Raw genomic sequence first — 21,257 nt, forward strand, 5'->3', positions numbered from 1 at the left:
ATCATGAATACATAATGGACTTGGATTTACAACATTATAAATGAAATGTGCTCTATTTGGAAGCAGCTGGCCCCTCCCCTTTCGACGTCTTATGTGAGACTTTAAATCATCAAACTGTAAATTTTAAATTGTTATTGATCCTTTACTCCTGGTCCTAAACTATATTTATTTTCTTACTCTTCTTATATATATTGTTGGTTTACTTGCACTGCTGTAACTGCAGCCTCGTCGTCTCTCTACATACTGGACTGTCTGTAGCGGAGATGACAATAAAGTTTACTTTGACTTCAGCAGCGAGCAGGTGCACCGAGGGCTCTCGCGCTCACTTTTCGTGTACAGAATTTCGAAAAAACATCGGTGCAAATTATAAAGTTAGGTTATAAAGTCTGTATCATGATGTCTGGTGTTTTCGTGTTTGTTGTTTTGTTTTTATTTTGTTTTATTTTGCGAGTTGGTTATTAGCTGCTGCTCCAGCCAGAGAATCCCCCGCCGCCCCGCCCTCTCCTCTCTGTGCCGCAAACGGAGGGCGCCCTTACTCCCAGCAAATGGGCGATAGAAAACCGATCGGTGCCTGTGCCATTCCCAGTATGCGCTGGCTGACGTCGGGGCAGCATGAGTACGAGCATTTTTTTTTTGCCGAGGCCCGTGATGCCGCCCCGGGCAACCGCCCGTGTCGCACGTATCTAAAACCGCTACTGTTTATACCAGACCTCCATCACAAAGTGAGGTCATTTTGAACAAAAAGATTTCACTTTCTAAACTAATGAAAAATTAATGCAAAATACGATTAGCAGGTCAAATGAGATGTTTTAATGTGTTTGGGGTGTTTTTAACAATAAATAATATCAAACTGTTTCGTATTTATGCGTGTTTGTTGTTTGGTGGCCTATGATTTGGTGTAGTTGGACCTATGACAGCGTCACTTTCTCTGTGACCACCACGACATGATCGTGCTGTCTTCCTGTGGCGTCGGTACGCCAAACAAACGCCTACCGTTTTGTCTTTGCAGCTCATCTATCCGGTAAAGCTGTAGAGCGTGGTTCATACAGCGAACCAAATCACATTTAATAAAGTGTGCACTGTATGTTCTCAAGTCATGAGTTGCCAGCGAATTAGGAAGGGGCAGGAGACGGCCTCTTTGATTTCCGCGTACATGTGAAAACACTGCATATAACAACAGGGCACGTAAGTACGTCATAAAGCGCCTTTTCCCGGTTGTTTCGATTCGCTGTCACCGGCAATACAAAGCGGTCACAAACCAGCGCCCGCTGCTTGTGGTTATGTAAAAATCCGTATAAACTTTATATCTGACACAATCGTGCGTGTTATTTTTCTGGTCAGCCCAGTCGACAAACAAGTAGTATGAACTGTGAATTGAATATGGTGCTCAGAAATCCAGCACGGGAAGGCTTCCTGTTATATCGCTACAGACGAGGAAGACCGCTCCGCCAATAGAGACGCGCTACAGCCAGGAGCAAAGCGTGGACGGCCAATTGTGATCGCCGTGTGTATTTTTTTCTATTGAACTCGCTTCTGATTACACCACTGGCCAGCAGGTGCCGTCATTTCCCTAGTGGCGCCGCGTTTGTATCAGCCCATAGCGATACCGCGTGAAGACTGTCCTATTGAAAATGAGAAATCGATCCACCAATCAAATTTCTGTGTTGCGACCACTGCTGTCACCGCAGCCAATCGTGTTCTCAGGAAACGGAGCTTGAGGCTCAACAGCTTGTTGTTCGTATATTGCTTTGCAGCCCGAGCGAGAGGGGAAGCTGCTGTGTCCGTGAATGTAAGTATAAAACCTTCATATTTTGCCTAGAACAAAGCTAAAACTTTGAACAGTTTAAACTGTCGGTAGGCCGAGGGCAGCTGGACGTCAGCGGAGAGACCGGGAGATGTCCGTTTGCTCGCTATTCGTCGGAGCTGTCTGAATTGAATGGCAGTCGGGTTGTTTTTGCACTGAAGAAATGTGAAGCTCCGGCGCCTTTGTGGAGCAACCGTTTATTAAATAAATAAATCTACAGCAGTTCTCGTTACGTCTAGTGTCACTGATTCACACTGTTTAGTAAAACTTACTTTGACCTCGTAACCAAGTGGGACCTAGAGTTGACTCTAGCTATGCTGCTCATTTGCTAGCGGACCGTTTAAATCTCCGTAACTAGCTAGTTGAGTCGCTAGTTAGCCAACTAGCTAGACGTAGCTACGAAGCGAAGAGCAGCTTGTCCCGTTCGCCCGCTGTTTGGACTTCGTTCGCCTTGGCATTCGGTTGTGTGGTAGCAGCTGGTCGCTAGCAAGCGGATTTGGTGTGGATGTGATACAGTTAGCCCAGCTAGCTGACATGGCAAGCTGTGATGGCGACGTGACTCACAGGGGCTGGGAGCGGAGCGGGAAGAGGCGCCCCTCTCCGGCCCCGCTCACGCACCGTGCCCATCACCGAGCTACCACCGACGCTTCTTCAAACCGGGGACCCGGTGTTCACTGGAAGTAAAGGTTACTAGCTACATTTTTGCGAGCTGTTTGGGCCACATATTTGAACTGATACGAGTAGGCAGATTTGAGGGGAGGGAGGGAGTGGGTTGACCGAGCTAGAAAAGAATGCCTGAGCTAACACAAGTGAGTGGCTAGTCGGTTAGCTTAGCATGATTTTCAAACTGGACTGGTCTGTTTGACTCTTTATGCCCTGTTTGTCCTCAGTGCCACCGCAAGCTTTAACCTCATCTGTCGGCTCATTATCTTTCAGCGATCCCAAATCTTTCGAGCTGGACTCCCTCAAATAGCCGAGAAGAAATGAAGGTGAGTGTTTGACCTGCGACACAAACTGAAGATGGTGTTCTCGGTCTAAGCACCATGTCTGAACCCTACTCAGAGACCCAGATGGAACCAGACACAGATGACTTAAACTGTGCTTTTCCAGTTCCGACTCATGTGTCGGTTTATCGTTTTTACATGCACATCTGTGCTGTTATAGTGATGAGCCAAATGTTTATAGTCCTAAGCAGGTTTCAGACAATTGCTGTACAATGTAAACACATTTCCACTGATTTGTTAGAGACAGTGTTGTAATTAAAGTTAGGACTGTGTGTCAGATGTAAATAAAAACAGAAGACAGTGATTTGCAAATAATTTAAAGACCCTTTTTTAATATTCCAAAGACCACTCATCCCTTTGAGTTTTTTTTGGTGGGGGATTTGTTTGGGTTTTTTTAACCTAAACATATGATTGATTTAAATCAGATGCAACAACATTATTATTCCTGTAAAACTGCATGATAAAGGGTCAGGAGCTATGACAAGTAGCACTATATAATTAGCTGTTTGGTGACCGGCTGCATGTTTAGACAGACTGAAACACCTAATTAGTACATGTCTTATTCTGGTTTTTAGATTGATTAGCTTGATTAGCTGTTATTGCCATTAATAAAAAGCTAATTACTTTCACTCACATTATGTATCTGGTAGGAAAGTTATCTGATGTTTGGGGTTCTTGGAAGAAACATTTCTGAACCAAACTGATTACATCAAGAGTTAGATGAAAAGTGTCAACACAACTGAGACAAAATGAACATGTAGGCAGCAGCTGATGTTTAGAAAAAGGTAAGCTGGTAAGGGTCGAGATGAGAAACCACTTCACACAAATAGTCAGTAAACAGGATGATCATGTAAACAGGTACGTCAGTAATCAGTTTTTAAAGGATCCATTTCTCTAAAACTGGAATTAGACCAAGGACTCGTGGATGTGCTCTCCAGGCTTTTGACAAATGACAGACTGACAAAGTGAAACCATCACACAAACTTCACAAATGCAACTCAAAACAGTCTTGAGAGCTGCTGCTTATGTGTATGTTTGTATTGGCATTTCAGGTAGCAGACGAGCCTGCCTACCTGACAGTGGGGACTGATGTCAGTGCCAAGTACAGAGGAGCCTTCTGTGAGGCCAAGATCAAGACTGTTAAGCGCATGGTGAAAGTCAAGGTAAGATTAGCAGAAGTTTCATCCTCATGAGCATCAGGATTTCCAGAGGACCACAGTCTGGTCTGTCAGTGTTTCCCGCTTAATATCATTGGGTCACTGTGATTTCTGACCCTGAGTACATGTCAGACACAAATGGGATGGACTGATTTTTCAAAGGAATAGTTTTTAATTAATTAAGCTTTCAATTCTGCTTAACAGTGGCCTACTTACCACAGTTCCTTCAAAACCTGGATATGAATCTAGTCCTGTGTTGTGAATGTGTTCCACTACTTACTTCATGGTAAACAACGTGTCCCATACCTCTGTGAAGATATTAGATCGCAGCCTTTCAGTATTGGGGATGCCCCGATTTGGCCAACGACCAAAACAACTTTTTAATGTTTTGTTTCTGTTGTAAGGCCTTTTCCCTGTCATTGTGTCGTTTAAGTAATTAATCAGAGCTTAAGAAGTGTACGACAGCTTCCAGTATTAAACATCATCTGGTTGACAGCAGTCACCAGGCTGACTGTTGCCACCAGCTGTGTGAGTCTCAGTATACCTGGACACCTGCTGATGTAAAGTTTGTTTAGATGTAACACATTAAAGCCATAAACTGAATGTAGACGGTGGATATAACCAGCACTTTATAAAAGTGGAGCAAATGCAGAATTTATTTATATCCGCTTTAGTTGTGGTGACATCACAGTGGCTGTGCCCACGTCTTTTATACAGCACAGTTACTGCTGACTAAAGTAACTTTGCTCTTCCCCTATAGCAAATACTGCAACAGTGTGCTGGTACGTCTCTCGCACACTGTGCCACAACAAACCCACAAGTCTTGTAGGTAGGGATGGGGATTGATAAGAAGAAATTCAGATTCTGTTATTGCTTTGATTGCTTATAGATGAGGTGGCAAAAGTACAGACATTCTGTACTCAAGTAGAAGTACAGATACTAGTGTTAAAAAATATTCTAGTAAAAGTGGAAGTACTGATTAAAAGTACAGGCTCTGAAAGGTAAGAAAGTAAAGAGTAGGTCTCTGGAGGACGTTTTGTGCAAAGCTAACTGAGCTATGTGCCTTAATGCAGTGATAAAATATTAGAAGATGAATACAAACTGTTAGTCTCATTTTTAATCTGGTTTTACTCTGCTTCAATCAGAAGAAAAAGAAGAAAAATAGATATATATTTTTTATTTTTGTGTCCTACATTGCAGAGGGTGACTTTGCTCCTGTGTAAGAAAATGAGCACAGTCAGTTGTTAAAGTGGGATTCAGCAGGTGGGGGAACCCTAAACTCGCCTGTAGTGGCTCAGTGTGGGAATCGCAGTCATTTCTATTGAGATCTCCTGTAGATGTTCTGCAGGCTGTGATCAGCTGATCTGGGGTTTACTGCTCTTTGTGGATGTACACACCTATATCTGTGAAGTACAGCAGCTGCACCTTTAGCGATAGCGAGATGCTGAAGTGCTCACTGACATCTGCAGTTGCTCAGGTTCTGCCAACCAAAAAGAAAAACACCGGCCAACTTGATTTCCTGACTGTGTTACACATCATCAGGTTTCATGTGACATCCCCTGGAGATTAGTATGGGAACGGGACCGCCTTTCATGCGTTACTGTTTAGGCTCAAATCAGCTTGATGGCATGCAGTGACGTGAATAATAACTCTCTGCAAATTCATTAAACCTAAAGTAACGAGCCTGTTCTACAAATATCTGTAGAAAGTACAGATACTTGTTTAAAAATGCAGGAAGTGAAAGTAAGAAGTTGTCTGAAAAATAAACCTTTCATTTGTGCAAAGTAACTGCCTGCTGTGAGGTCAAATGTTTGACTGTTGGAGGCGTTTCCCCTCGTTTTTGTGATCGGTGTAGGGGTGATTACTGACAAAACAGTTCTCGATTCCCGTCCCTGTTTGTGAATGTCACACACAACTCACTCACATGTGCTTATTTGTTAAACCTAAAAGGTAACATGGCAACTGCTAGTTTTTATTTTGGAGCCAGGATGATCATTGACAGCAGCTCCTGGAGTTTATTCTAACATTACACCAGGATTTCTAGCAGTGTATTACTTGAACATCAGCCTGTTGGGGCTGCACACCAGGGCTTTTATTTACTTTACAACGAGGCTGCAGCCATTCATTTAGGAAGTTGTCTTATTAACTCGCTGCTTAACTATTTCATTCAAATGTGGCAGATGTTTTACTCGTTAGGCTTATATCGACCCACTTTTTTGCATGCAGGCCAAGTCTTTCATCTGGAGGTTAAACATCCCATAATGCGTCTGTGACTGTCACCTAAGAGATCTGAGTTTGCAGAAGACAGCCAGCTGTGGGTGTCCTATCATCAGAGGACATGTCCAGCTTAAACAGTTAACACATTGATGTAATAATAGAAATCATTAAGTGATGCTCTATATTAGGGAAATGGCAAGAATGTTATGTTGCCCAAAAAACCTTTGTCAGTTATTAACATGAACTAAGTACTAACTGCTGATCGTAGCAAAGTTAGAAGCAGAGTTCTCTACAAGAACTTGTTCCACGTACACCTATAAGAACCCGTTCTCCGTTCCCGTCCTTGAGCTGAGAAAGTCGCTGTTGCTGCCGACTGTCTCACCCTGGACAGCACCTGTTCAAAGCCGTGACCTCTGGCATCAGGTGCATCCAGGCCGTCAGAACACTGAGGGCTAACGTAGGTGAATGGACCTGGTGAGCTTCATTCACCAGGCCCTACCTGCAAAATCCCTGTGTGACACCCAGTATGATGTCCTTACAATGCTCCTGTATGTGACATTACATCACAGTGCAAAACACTAGCATATCGTGGCTCAGTATTCAGTATCACTCACAGTCCATGGCTACCAACAAATGTAATATCCTTTTATCCTTTTAGCAGAACTGTATTTTTATATTTGTTACTTTACTATTTTCTGTATTTTCTTACATTTGCGATATTATTATATTTGCTAGTTTATTGTGTAGAGTGAAAACATGTAACAATGCATTCATTGTGGTCTGCTGAAATGCAAGGACGGCAACAATAAAGGAGTCTTTACTTTTACTCACTGCACACCAAAAACCATGTCGCAGCCGCTGGCTAGTTGTGCACCTCTTGACTTTTGTAGCCTGGTGCATGCACCGCCACCACCACAGCCCGGTTGAGGACACGAGTGTGTGACCGTGTCAGTTTTATTGCCCTTTAATGATGTTCCAGTACAGAAGCTAAAAGATGTATAGATGTGAAGTTGCACCAGTTTGAAAACTTGACTCTGTGGAAAAAAACTTTGCTAAAAAACACTCAGCAAAGTTTTCAGTTCTCTTCCTATGTCAATGCTGACTTGACGATATTGCCTGAGTGGTGACGCCTATGGACAGTTTATTTGTTTTTGGTGTATTTGTTAAATCTTCCTGTTATTCAAACATCTGTGCACGTGCTCCAGTTTCAGATTTCTTGTTAGGGACATAAAGAACAGGGTGCTTCAGCTCATCTTATCCTGGTTTATTTATTTTTAACATTTAGGGGGAAAGTCTTGTGACATCATTGTTTCTTCATCTCTGTTCAGAAATCATCAGTATTCTTTGTCTTTCTGTGTCTTCAGGTGACTCTAAAAGGTGAAAGTACTTCCCAGGTAGTGCAAGACGACCAGGTCAAAGGATCTCTGAGGGTAAGATGATCATGATCTTTATTGCTACTGGTAATTTTGACTTTTCAGATTTGCTTAAGTCCTCTTTAACTTAATGTTCACAATTAAACCACACAGATTAAATGTAAAGCTACCTGATTACTGTCGTGCAGACAGCCATGGGCTAAAATGTGTGGTGGCAGCAGTATGATCTAATTCAATATTAGCCTAATACTGACCCAGAAAGCTGGATCAGATGTATCAGATATCAACAGTGAGCCAGGGGAAAAAAAAGATTCCTCGATATCAGGACATAATGAAAAACAATCAGACCAGGGGTCTCAAACTCGCGGCCCAGGGGCCACTTGCGGCCTGTATATTGATGTGGAGAAATCGAATGCACTTTGGCTCTTGAAGTGACTTTTTCCTAAAACTGCATTTTAAGAAATATTTGTGGGTGTTTTCTTGTTGGTTTGTTTTTGTACTACTTGAGCACTAAGGTGATGCTCCGGTGAGATGACCCACATGCCATTTAAGTTTGAATCCCCTGATCTAGACCTGATGGGTCTTAAAATTATGCTAATGAAACCTCAGATGACTAACAACATGATATTTTATACTGTGTCAATATTTAACAAAGACTAAGTCAGAATACAGAATACACTAGTGTGTGTGTGTGTGTGTGTGTGTGTGTGTGTGTGTGGAAAATCTCAGCCCATGATTGAATGGTGGTGCAGTGGTTAGCACTGTTGCCTCAGCATAAAAGCTCATGGGTCATAACAATAAAGTCGACCAAATCTTTTTAATGTCAGGTTAAATGAGTGGTAACTGAGAGCCGCAGTTGCTGTGAGGAAGCAGGGATTGGTACAGTTTGGCCTGTAAGGCAGGGTTCAAAGGTCAATGCCATACTCTGTGCCCTGTAGCTGTAAATAAACATTGCTTAGTGGATCAGATAGCAGTGCAACCTTCTGGTAGTTTGGCTAACGCGAACACAGTCAGAGGATGGCGGGAGCGAGAAGGACTGCAGTACTGTTTTTGCCCACTAGGTTGGTGTGTCCCAATAGCTCTCATGAAAACTGTGGATTACAGTGTACGGGAGGATTCAAGGACACCTTAATCAAAAAATGCTTTATTAAAAAAAGTTTTAAGCCTAATCTCAAAAGTAAAAAGGCTGTCAAATCCAAAGTGGTTCCACCAAAGCGGGCCCCGAAGGCTCTGCCTACCGTTCCACTTTTAAATACTCTAGGAACCACAAACAAGCCTGCAGTCTGAAAGCAAAGTGCCAGTCTGAGATCTGGCTATCATAGATATAGATGGTCCATGGATAGTTGAAGCTGGGTGTCATGCATAGCAATGAAGTGCATCCTGTGCCTTTAAATGATACAGTCTACATGAAGCATCTATAATGTAAACAGAAAGGGTCCTAGCACGGAACCGTGTAGAGCTACATTGGTAACCTGGTAAAGTAATGGTTTAATTTAGGGCTGCAACGATTCATCGAGTAATTCTATTATAAAAAGTCCTCGACGCAACTTCTTTGCTTTGATGCTTGGTTTAACACACGGCCCTGTAGCGCACAGATATATTAAACGATGGAAGTGGTTTCACTCACATTTGCAACTAAAAACAGATCTGCTATAGAAATGCATTTAGGAGCAGCGAGTAAAAGGTTTCACAACAGCTTTTCAACAAGAAGACTGACAGCGCACAGCAGCAGGGATGGTTACGCTCGTAAGTTTAACATGGAGCCGGAGTTGTTTTCACACACTGTAAAGAGCAAAGGTGCAGTTACTGAGGTGCTGAGTGAAAGGAAACATGTCTCTAGTGTCCAAAAGAGCAGCACTGTTCCTGTGATCACTATTAAAATCTGGGCAAAAGTGGCAGTCCTTCATCAAAGCACCTAATCAACAAACTCTGACATGCAGAGGAAAGAAACCTGCTCCATCCACCAGCCTTTTATTACACAGCGAAAGAATCAGTAGTAAGCCTCCAGAAATAGTATTAAATTATGCAGATGAACTGTTAACTTATTCTGATACTTATTCACTTGAACTCTTAACCCTCTGGGCGTCAGGGTATAACTGCTGTTTTTGGCTACTTTGGATTTTACTTCTTTATTTGACTGTTAAAACTGTTTACCTCGCCTTGTTTGGTATCACTCTTCAGCCTCACGTGTCTGAATTTAGTTGTTTCATTCTGACATTATTAACACACTTGATCTAAAACCAGAAAAAAAACCTAAGAGTGAAAAGTTGTAATTTTCTTTCACTGTAAAAACCACAGACATGGTTAACCAATCACTTTCATAACTTTTACATTTTCTATTTGCATTTAGTTTTAAAAAACTGTGCACATTTTTTTTAAAATAACCATTTAATACAATTTACAGAACAATCAGGTGTTCTGCATCAAATAGGAGACCACACAAATGATTTGTGCTGCTCCAAAAAATGTCTGTCCACTATAAGACAGAGGAGCACATCACAGCCTGATACCTGCAGGCGTGAAGGTGTGTCGCTCCTGTTTTCCACCTGGAGGCTGTGTTTACACTGCAGTCTGCCTTTGGCAGAGTCCTCATTGTTTCTGACACACAAAACAACCACACTACACACTAACTATACAGTTCAAGCACCATAAACATCACAAATCTCTCGCATCAAAACTCTTTCTCGCTTGCTTGCGCTCTCTTGCCGCCGTCACTCCCAAAACTTCCCCCTTTTGCTAAAATTTCAGTCTGACTGAAGTCATCACTCGGATGAGTGACGAGACGTGTATCCCAGTGAAAACGTCAAAGTTGAAACAGAATCAACTTTTTGGGTTAAATGAATAATATGACTACTAGGAGTGGCAGTAGTTCGGGTAGTAGAGCAGGTCGCCTACCAATCGATAGGCTGGTGGTTCGACCCGTCTGCTGCAGTCTGCATGCCGTATATCCTTGGGCGAGATACCCATACTTCGGAGTATGAATGTTTGCAAATGTTGCGTAGAAGGCGCACAGAAAAAAGTGGTGTGAATGAGGCAGGTTGTGTACTCTTTTCAGAATAGAAAAGCATGAGTCCATTTACCAACTGGTAAATATCCAAGGAGCACAGTGCAGCTCTAAGGAGAATTGTGATTAACACCAGTTGGAAAGATGTCTTGGAGCCATTTCTCAACAACTGCAGATTCCAAGATGATCCGCTCAAACAGCTGCACATACGTACACGTTTTTCACCACTTTCACAAGGTCCCGAAGAAAACCCACGACGATAGGAAATTGGTAGGATTTTTAAGAACAAGCAAATCTCAAGCCTGCCATGAACTATAATCTGCTGGAACAGCAGAGAGACTTTTTCATCACCACTGACTGAGAACCAGTCTGCCACGACCGAAGTCGTCCATTGACATGTGCAGCTGCAGCCGTCTCAGATACACATCAGAGCTTCTGGAATGGCCTCTCCATGCCCCAACATCAGCCCTATTTCTGAACTACACAATAAACCCAGTTGGTTTCCTGACAGAGTCCATTACAGGAAATATCAAACTGAAACGAACTCTTTCTGCCAGCGGTCAAGTATTAGCCAGACTATCCCAGAGGTTTCATGGCTACCAAAAGCATCTGGTGGAGATCCAGCTCACTGAAATAAAACTCGAGCACCCAGTTCTTGTTTTTTCTAAAATAACAAATATTTCAGACTCAGTTTGTTCACATGAATAGGGAGTCTTTTTCATGTGTTAAGGACACAAAGATGTAGATAATCTCTAAATTCCTGCTTCCACATTCAGACAAACCTGACTTGTCCCAAAAATCTTAATAAGGTGATGTGCACGATACTGTTCCACAGTGTTTTGTCCTGGCTCTCCTATCACCTCCAACATGGCTGCACTTCACCTGAACCTAGTTCTGACAAAAGGTTCTTCCTGTTAAGAGGTTTTCCTTCCCACTGTTGCCAATCGCTGACTCAAAGGGAGTCGTTTGATTGTTGGAGTTTTCTCTGTATTATTGTGCAGTCTCCACCTTATAGAATAAAGTGTCTTGAGGCAACTGCTGTTGTGATTTGGATCTATTTAAATTGAAATAAAGATGTATATGGTACCGTCATTCCAACCTGGAAACCAGTTTAAGAAATCATGAAAAGCCCCAAATTACTATGATATTCATGCCTGTGACAGGTTTTTATAGTTCTGATCACAAATCAGAGTTCTTGTGTATTTTCTTGGTTTATAAGAAGCAGTAGACCTGAAGTGTTAGTTCAGTCGTGTTCAAGCATCCTGACAGTATACTGGTCCAGAAGGTGGAGGATGCTGATTTCATTAAACTGACTGTGGCTCTGGAGTGCTTTATGAATAATACGTTTGTTTGTTTTTAAAGAAAATCATCTTGTCTTCAGTTGCCATTGATTAAATTTTTGGGGGAATCTAGCTGAGTGCCTCTTTTCCTGTGGAGAAATGTATAGCCTGCCCTGTCGCAGTTTGTCTGAAACAACCATCGTAATAAATGAAAATATCCCGCCATGTGTAGAAAGTGTCCTTGTGAGCCCTGATGACTTGAAATAAACACAGTCAAACTGCTGATAAAGGAGCTGTTGTTGTTGTTGTTGTTGTAGTCTAAGGGCTGAATTTGGTTTTTCTGTGCTTCAGGTGGGCTCCACAGTGGAGGTGAAGACCAGTGAAGGTATATGCAGTGAAGCTGTCATCAGTAAGCTGACCGATGCCAGCCTCTACACTGTGGGTGAGTCTGGTGCTTCCTCATGTTTCTCACACATCAACATTTAACAAAGGGTTCATAGGTTGCCACAACATGAATCTGTTACGTTATCAAAGCAGTGCAGACACACAGTGATCTAAGGTCTGGATTATATTTCAGAACTAGTTCTAATCTTATCCACAGGGATTATAATCTTTATAAGCAGCTATGTTACTTCAAAGTGCTGCTGCCATGGTGACTTAAGTTTTCTAGTGTTACAGGGTTTTTATAAACAGAGTGAGTTCACTGCCAGTCTGAGCACAGGAGAACATCTGTCTTTATTCATCATATAATAATTCTTAGTATCTGCAGTATTACAGCAACAAAGCTACAGAGTAAGCTCTGTCAGCAGCTTTACCAGTTGTACTGTTGAGCTGAACACTCAGGTATCTGTAGTCTCCCAGCTGCTTGTGAATCGAATGCAAACTGTAGACATTTGACTTTACATGTCAAACATGCCTGTTGCCTGTCCTCTGTCAGACTGGGTGGATGTTAACGAGCGCTGGATTCCAAGTTGAAATGAGGCTGGATCAGCTTAGTGTGAACATTGAAAGTGGTGGTGTCGAGTAGGTTTACAAACTGTGTGTGTGCGTTTCTTTCAGTGTTTGACGACGGCGATGAGAAGACTCTCCGTCGAACGTCTCTCTGTCTGAAGGGAGAGAGGCATTTTGCAGAGAGTGAGGTGAGTCCTCCCAGGATGGGATCACTTTGCCAAGGTCTTGATAACCCTAAAAACACCTGAATGTATTTGATGCTCTCAACACTGTCTCGCAGACTCTGGATCAGCTGCCGTTGACGAACCCAGAACATTTTGGCACTCCAGTCATCGGCAAGAAGTCAAACCGCGGTGGACGGCGTTCTTCTCAGGCTGTGTGAGTGTTGATGTGCCTTCTCCCTCTGGACATGTTAAATGGTCTTTATGAAACCAGCTGCAGAGCAAGTTCTGATTTTTGCGTTTGTGTCTCAGGGCCGATGAAGACAATGAGTCTTCATCTAGTGAAGATGACGATGAGGACAGGAGGCGGCTAAATGACGAGCTGCTGGGACAAGTCTGCAGCATTGAAAACGAAGAAGAGTCGAGCACCTGGTTCTTGGCTCTGGTAAACTGACACAGTTACTGTATAAAGTGGGGGTGGTGCTATAACTACCTCATGTATGTGATGACTAACCACTGCAGGTGAAACATCCACGTTACGTTGTTGAAGTGGGGAAAAGGACTGTTTAGTTGCTGTCAGAAGGTCAGCTGAGATGTGATTAAGTGTTTAAAGACAGGATTATCGAACAGCACAAGAATAGAGTAGATTACATGATGGACTGTGAAGATTTAGACTGTCCACACAGTAAGTTAGACTGAAGGTTTTATTACTTTGTCCGTTATTTAAAATGTTCATTGTTCTCGTTTAATCTTATTTCTTCCTCTTTGGCCACAAAGTGAGCTTTTTTGCCCTCTCAGCACATCTTCATTTTTATTGGAAATGTCATGCTTTTTTTCCAACCCTGACAAAATATTAGGAATATTGTTAAATGTATTACAGTCGTATATAAAGCCACAAATCAGTGTGCTCTTAATAATAAACAGAACAAAGAATCAAGAAACAAGAAAAAAGCAAATCACAATCGGCTAAATAATTTCTTAAGTTTATTATGTCTAAAGTGTAATAAACTGCAACACATTAGCATCACCACATGTGAAATATAGATTGTTGTTAAATCTTTTGCATGTCTTTCACATAAAACAAATATCAGTTCTTGGAAAATACTGGCAAACCTGTTTTAAAGTGGATGTGAAACACTTACTGTGTGAAGGCTAACTTAAACCACGGAGCTCTGCGCTGTAACACTTTCTCTGTGGCTGGATTTAAGAAAGAAGTGCTTAAAGTTTTAAAACATGTTTAGCACCATCTTCTGTCAGTACGAAACGTGACATCACTGGATTGGTTGGTTGGTTGCCGTCTATACAGGGTGGGCCATTTATATGGATACACAGCAGTAAAATCCTGTTTGTGGCACATTAGTATATGTGAGGGGCAAACTCCTCAAGATGGGTGGTGACCATGGGGGCCATTTAGGAGTCGGCCATCTTGGATACAACTTTGGTTTTTTCAACAGGAAGAGGGCCATGTGACACATCAAACTTATTGGTAACGTCACAAGAAAAACAATGGTGTGCTTGGTTTCAACGTAACTTTATTCTTTCATGAGTTATTTACAAGTTTCTGACCACTTATAAAATGTGTTCAATGTGCTGCCCATTGTGTTGGATTGTCAATGCAACCCTCTTCTCCCACTCTTCACACACTGATAACAACATCGCAGGAGAAATGCCAGCACAGGCATCCAGTATCCGTAGTTTCAGGTGCTGCACATCTCGTATCTTCACACCATAGACAATTGCCATCAGATGACCCCAAAGATAAAAGTCTAAGGGGGTCAGATCGGGAGACCTTGTGGGCCATTCAACTGGCCCACGACGACCAATCCACTTTCCAGGAAACTGTTCATCTAGGAATGCTCGGACCTGCACCCATAATGTGGTGGTGCACCATCTTGCTGGAAAAACTGAGGGAACGTGCCAGCTTCAGTGCATAAAGAGGGAAACACATCAGCATGTAGCATTTCAAATATCCAGTGGCCTTGAGGTTTCCATTGATGAAGAATGGACCCACTATCGTTGTACCCCATATACCACACCAAACCATCACTTTTGTTGTTCCAACAGTCTTGGAGGGATCCATCCAATGTGGGTTAGTTTCAGACCAATAGCGGTGGTTTTGTTTGTTAACTTCACCGTTCACATAAAAGTTTGCCTCATCACTGAACAAAATCTGCTGCGTGAACTGAGGGTCCTGTTCCAATTTTTGTTTTGCCCATTCTGCAAATTCTGTGCGCCGATCTGGGTCATCCTCGTTGAGATGCTGCAGTAGCTGGAGTTTGTAAGGCTGCCATTTGTGAGTAGCTAATATCCGCTGAAGGGATGTTCGACTAATGCCACTCTCCAGTGACATGCGGCGAGTGCTACGCTGTGGGCTCTTGCTGAATGAAGCTAGGACAGCCACTGATGTGTCCACATTTTGGCAAATCCAACACTGAACCAGTTTCACGAAACTTAGCAAGCAGTTTCGATCCGCTCCTCACGTGTTAACCTCTTCGACATGTCAATGGCTGTGAGCAAAGAGAAACTTGTAAATAACTCATGAAAGAATAAAGTTACGTTGAAACCAAGCACACCATTGTTGTTCTTGTGACATTACCAATAAGTTTGATGTGTCACATGGCCCTCTTCCTATTGAAAAAAACAAAAGTTGTATCCAAGATGGCCGACTTCTAAATGGCCACCATGGTCACCACCCATCTTCAGGAGTTTGCCCCTCACATATACTAATGTGCCACAAACAGGACTTTAATATCACCAACCATTCCCATGTTATTACAGTGTATCCATATAAATGGCCCACCCTGTAGATTTACACTAGTTTATGTTAGCCGACTAGTAACAGAGACTCAGGGGAATATAAGGAGACCGAAATGAAGTCGGTTTAAGGGGATCGCTTTTATGCTGCAGCAATGAGTTTAATGTTAAAATCAAGGATCTAGTGTCACTTACACAGTCAGTGGTCCTTTGTTGTTTGGTTATTACCTTTTATGCATTTAGTGTTTCATTTGCACTTTAACCTCCTAGGACCTGCGTCCGCATATGTGGACATCACATTTTGGGTTATTTAGACCAAAATACTAAATTTTGCTCTACAAGGGCCTGATGTCCACTTGCGAGGTCATTATACTGCTACTGTTTAAAACAAATATCCTCATATGTGGCTCTTATTTTTCTATAAACAAAAATCAGGTGGAAAAAAAAAATCTGGTAATTCTTTGTTTTTACATTCATCAGGCCCCAATGTGACCAAATATCAAAGAGAAATTAAAAATGCTGCTGTGGAAGAGTTCGGGTCTGAGGAGGTGAAGGGAGGAACAAATCGGATTGCATGAAAGGATGTGTGTGTCTGTCAGAGGCTGTCACTTTTGTGTGCGTGTGTGAGAGTCATGTTGCTGCCATGTAGATTTTCAAATCTCACAGCAGTTTTCTACTGGCTGTAATCACACACACAGAATATAGGACAATCAGTTTGATGAGCAACAATAAACTCTTGTTACAGACGACCCAGAATCCCTCGCTGCTTCCTGTGTGGACTTGGACCGACACAAATGAACTTTCTGTAGAATCTGTATGCAAAGCCATCAATCAGGTGTGTCTGTCCTGCAGGTGGTGTCTCCCAGCTGTAATGATGAGCTGGTGGTGAAGAAGGATCAGTGTCTGGTCAGGTCATTCTGCAACGGCAAGTTGTGAGTCCACTTTGATATTTATTGAGTCATGGTCACAAGTCAAGGTTCACATGAAGTCTGTGAGGTCATGTAATTCTTCCCGAACACAAATCTGGTTCTGCATCCCATATAAGCTGTGTCTGGTTACTCCATTTCCACGACTTCTTCCTTCTATCCATCCATCCATCCTCTTCCACTTATCCGATTTTTAGGGTCGTGTGGGGCTGGAGCCTATCCCAGCTGTCATAGTGCAAGAGGCAGGGTAGGTTGCCAGTCTCTTGCAGGGCCAACAACCAGACAACTAAACCATTTGCACTCACACTCACATCTATGGGCGACTTATACTCACCAGTTACCCTAACCCCACTAACTGCATGTGTCTGGACTGTCAGAGAAAGTTGGAGTATGTGGAGAGAACCCACGCAGACACAGGAAGAACATGCAAACAGCACACAGATGGCCTCGTGAAGAAAGCGTGCCAACCAGAGCACCTCAGTGGTGCCCTGCCTTCTCAGTCCGAATGAGCAGGGAAAGTCAAGGAAGGGGAAAATGTTGTTATTCAGATTGCCTACTCGGTCCGAATAACAAAATTTCATTCACATTTCTGCTGATGTAACATCAGTAGGCATGTGACATGTCTAGACCTATTTTATATACTTAGCAACCAATATGAATCTGCCCTGAGCTCCATTCACATATAATTTTATACACACAAATACATCTTTAAAAATGTGTTTGAAATCATGAACTCAAACTCTTTCACCATGAACTTTGTCTCAACTCGTCTCTTCTTGTCCCTTCTTTTTGATTCTTTAAGTTACACTGTGGCCAGGAGACACGTCCACCTCGTTAGTGCCATCAGCATCTCTGAGTTCTCCCACAGAAGAGGTGAGTAGTTACAGCTTGAACCTACCAGATTCATCTGCATCCTTATCTCCGTCTGCTTTTCACCCCTCAGCTGTAAAAGGCCAGTGGGGTACTGTTGTCCAAACGAGGTGACATAGGAGCTTCAAATAGATAACAGACAAGAGTTGTGTCCAAATTCATGGGCTGCATCCTCCTGAGGACCCGGCCTTCGCAGTCTACGTGGGCCGGGTCCTCAGGAGGTCGGGTAGGCCGGAAGTAAACGGCTGTGAAATGGGACGGTCTCACCTTCCACTGTCTCGGTGGAGTTTAATAAACTCGGCCGTCTGCTCCTTGCTATCTAAAATATAACAGGACACCGGTGTAAACTCTCGACCGTCTCACACTTCTGTTTAATCAGTTTTCTGTTTGATGTTTATTCAGCTGTGTGAAAACCACCCGGGGGATTAATAAAGTTTTATTTTATCTAATCTAATAACTTTAATCTCAGCCAAACTGATTTACTCACGTACAAATAAAACACTGAAAAAAGCCAAACAATAACATTTGTAGGTTGTCTAAACGTATATATTACGTTTAACCTGAGTAGGGAAAGTCCGCGGTGATCTGAAAATGATGTGCCGGGAGTTGTGCCGTTCTCGGCGGCTCCAGTAACCCTCGAGCTCCCGGCTAGCTATCGAGCTGGTGGGTAGCAGACATCTCCGAAAACATCGGAGCACTTTTGCAAATATGCGATATCTTGATAAACCGAGCAGATATTTGATGTTTACACAGCTACTTTCTCACCTGAAAATATGTTAAAAGTTTATTTTGTGACCCAGAAAGATTAGTAAGAGTAATTTTAAAACTTAGTAGCTACCGCCATTGCCGGAAACTGGAGTTTGGCTGGGCCGCGCTATGCATTCTGGGATATGGTGGGCCACGAAGGACAGACCCGACCCATCCTTCAAATTCGGGGAAAAGGAGGACGCATTTGTCAGCTGCATTCGGAGGAGTCTACGAATTTGGACAGCCTTCGGCGCGTCGCGTGACGTAATCGGTCTACAAATGCGGCCTCAGGAGGATGCAGCCCATGAATTTGGACACAGCTAAGGTTGAGCCTTGGTGACCTTGACCTCAAGGTCAGAGGTCAAGTTTCTGAATTCTCTTCTTGAGAAAGAGACAACAGTATTTTTTAAATTGATACCATAGGTGTTTGGACTGGGAGGCTGACAGGTAGCAATGACAGCTGCAAGCATTTTTAATTTTGTAATTAATAATAATTAATATTATTCATTCTGACAGTTTGTAATATATTTCCACCTCCTCTCTTCTTTCTGTCTCCCTTTTTCCCACCCGTCTACCTCTTTAACCACATTTCTTCCACATTAATTTCCTTTTGTCATCTTCTTCTGTTGTTTTTTTTTTTTTTGCTGTTTGTACTCTTCCTCTTGTCCTTTCCTCATCCTCTTCTTTGTCTTCCCCTGTTCCCCTGTTCCCTCTCTGCAGGTGTAGAAGGAGCCCAGATGTTCCTGAGCAGCAAGGAGATTCCAGATTTGTGGAAAATGGATATGAGCCAGATCCTGGACTCGTCCTCCAGTGAAGATGAGGATAATGAAGAGGAGAAGGAAAGTGAAGAGGAGCATGATGATGAAGAGGAGAAGAAAAGGAAACGTATAAAAGAAGAGGTGAGTTTGATGCTGTCACACAGATGAGGGTAGTTTCATTCAAAACCTTAATGTGCTGTTATTGAGTCTGCATGTCTGTCTACATCTGTCCATCCAGCCAGAGGAGGAGCCAGATCCAGAAGAGAGAGACCACTTCCTGCAGCAGCTCTACAAGTTCATGGAGGACAGAGGTGAGACAGTGGAAGAAGCAATATTGAAAGTACTGTTTTATTATTGGCTGGCCTATTCATGTACCCATTTATTTTGTTGAGCTGCTTAACACTGACCTATGAATCTGTCAAGCATAAAAACATGGACCAAACTCAAGAGATGAACTGTCTGAACGGGAGACAACTTCGCAATCTGCTAATTGGAAAGTTGGTGGTTCAATCCCTGACTGCTCAGTCTGCATGCCTGCATATCCTTGGACGAGATGCTGAACCTCGATACGTTCTGATACATTCACTGGAGTGTGACATGTACACAGACAGCACTTGTATGAATATAAAGTGCTTTGAGTGCTCAGCACTATGTAAGAGCCAGTCCATATACTTGCCTTCAGTGGTTGCTTCTTCCAAACTTCCAGCATGTCTGTTAGAGCCAGTTCCTACACGACTGCCCAAAGAAATCCAACCATTAATGTTAAATATGAGCAGTGTCTTCCTGCTATTGGGCCATATCCCACAGGCCTTTAAGGTGGCAGTAATTAAACCATTACTTAAAAAGCTGTCACTTAAAGCAGAAATGTCTTAAAAGTTGGAAACATCCTGTCTCAAGATGATGCTTTAAAAACTAGTTGGTGCATTTATTCTGTCTAGGCCTGATTATTGTCACGTCATCCTGAAACCTCCCTGAAATGCCTTTGGTTGACCCAGCAGTGAGGGCACTGACCTACTGACTCCTGTTCACTGACTAAAACGCACTGTTTCACCATTTTGGCTTCATTTTTGTTAAATAACGTTGTTTATCTGAAAACAAACCTTGTGCTTTCTTTTGCACTTACTCAGGTGTGATCTTAAGGTTCCTTTTAAAAAAACAAACTAATAATTCAAATAATTTTTTGGTTTTTTTTGGCTCAATTGTTAAACATTTTGTCAGTTTTGGTTTAAGACTCTTTAGTCTTGTAAATACTAACAAGTCACCCCATCCCTGGACACTTCTCTACGCCGACGATGTCTTCCTGGCCGATGAATCACGAATAGAACTGCAATACCAAACGCAGCAGTGGAAGACTCGCCTAGCTGACTTCGGCCTGAGGCTCAACACCAACAAGACCGAATACTTAGAGGCTGGCCCCCAGACCGACGGCACGATCAGCGTCGATGGAGAAGGTCTGGCGAAAGTACCTCATTTCAAATACCTCAGATCGATGATCAGCAATGACGGCGATATCCTACTAGATGTACGAGCCAGGATCAACGCAGCGTGGATGAAATGGCGCCAAGTCACCGGCGTCCTGTGTGACCGAAGAATGCCCAATCGCCTCAAGTCAAAGATCTACAAGAGTGTAGTGCGCCCCGTCGCCCTCTATGGATCCGAGTGCTGGCCAGCCACCGCAAAGCACGAACAAGCCCTTCACACGATGGAAATGCAGATGCTGCGATGGTGCCTAGGCCTAACACGATGGGACCACGTCATGAACACCGACCTTAGAAAGAGGATGGGAATCGCGCCAATCACAGATAAGATGCAAGAAGCGAGGCTGCGGTGGTACGGACATGTGGTACGGAGCGATGAGAACTCAGTGGTGAGAACAGCACTGCGGCTCAGCCCCCAAGGACGTCGACCTAGAGGCAGACCAAAGCGGAGATGGATGGACCGAATCAAGGACGACGTGAAGAAGATCGAAGCCGATCTGACCGACGCCCTTGACCGACCCAAGTGGAGACGACTTTGCAGAAAAGCGGACCCTGCAACCGAGCGGGAAAAACGCTAGGAGGAAGAAGTCTTGTAAATACTAAAACTGTGATGTTTGGCTCTAACAGTCTCTGGTTCTTTCAGGGACTCCCATCAACAAGCCTCCGGTGTTGGGTTACAAAGACCTTAACCTCTTCAAGCTCTACAGGTTGGTCTATCACCTGGGAGGCTGCCACAAGGTGAGAAGGTGACACACGTACTACCAGATCGTACG

General features: G+C 43.1%; 1 protein-coding gene across 3 annotated transcripts in view; it reads left to right on the top strand.

Moving 5' to 3' along the window:
- Positions 1-1,561: 1,561 nt before the first annotated feature.
- Positions 1,562-21,257, top strand: part of arid4a (AT-rich interactive domain 4A) — a 37,154-nt gene continuing 17,458 nt past the window's right edge. Inside the window, exons 1-13 of one of the 3 annotated variants that reach the window (XM_026151544.2) lie at positions 1,562-1,789; positions 2,741-2,793; positions 3,861-3,971; positions 7,547-7,612; positions 12,191-12,281; positions 12,899-12,978; positions 13,071-13,168; positions 13,264-13,396; positions 16,558-16,637; positions 17,434-17,504; positions 18,969-19,147; positions 19,245-19,317; positions 21,128-21,222. In XM_026151544.2, coding sequence (XP_026007329.2) covers positions 2,788-2,793; positions 3,861-3,971; positions 7,547-7,612; positions 12,191-12,281; positions 12,899-12,978; positions 13,071-13,168; positions 13,264-13,396; positions 16,558-16,637; positions 17,434-17,504; positions 18,969-19,147; positions 19,245-19,317; positions 21,128-21,222 — 1,083 coding nt within the window. In that variant the 5' untranslated portion in view covers positions 1,562-1,789; positions 2,741-2,787. Of the gene's footprint in view, positions 1,790-2,400; positions 2,491-2,694; positions 2,794-3,860; positions 3,972-7,546; positions 7,613-12,190; positions 12,282-12,898; positions 12,979-13,070; positions 13,169-13,263; positions 13,397-16,557; positions 16,638-17,433; positions 17,505-18,968; positions 19,148-19,244; positions 19,318-21,127; positions 21,223-21,257 lie in introns of those variants that run through there. The other 2 variants (XM_080293470.1, XM_026151545.2) reach the window with 2 other exon arrangements.

Source organism: Astatotilapia calliptera, chromosome 19, assembly GCF_964374335.1.
Source record: "Astatotilapia calliptera chromosome 19, fAstCal68.1, whole genome shotgun sequence".
Classification (NCBI taxonomy): Eukaryota; Metazoa; Chordata; class Actinopteri; order Cichliformes; family Cichlidae; genus Astatotilapia; species Astatotilapia calliptera.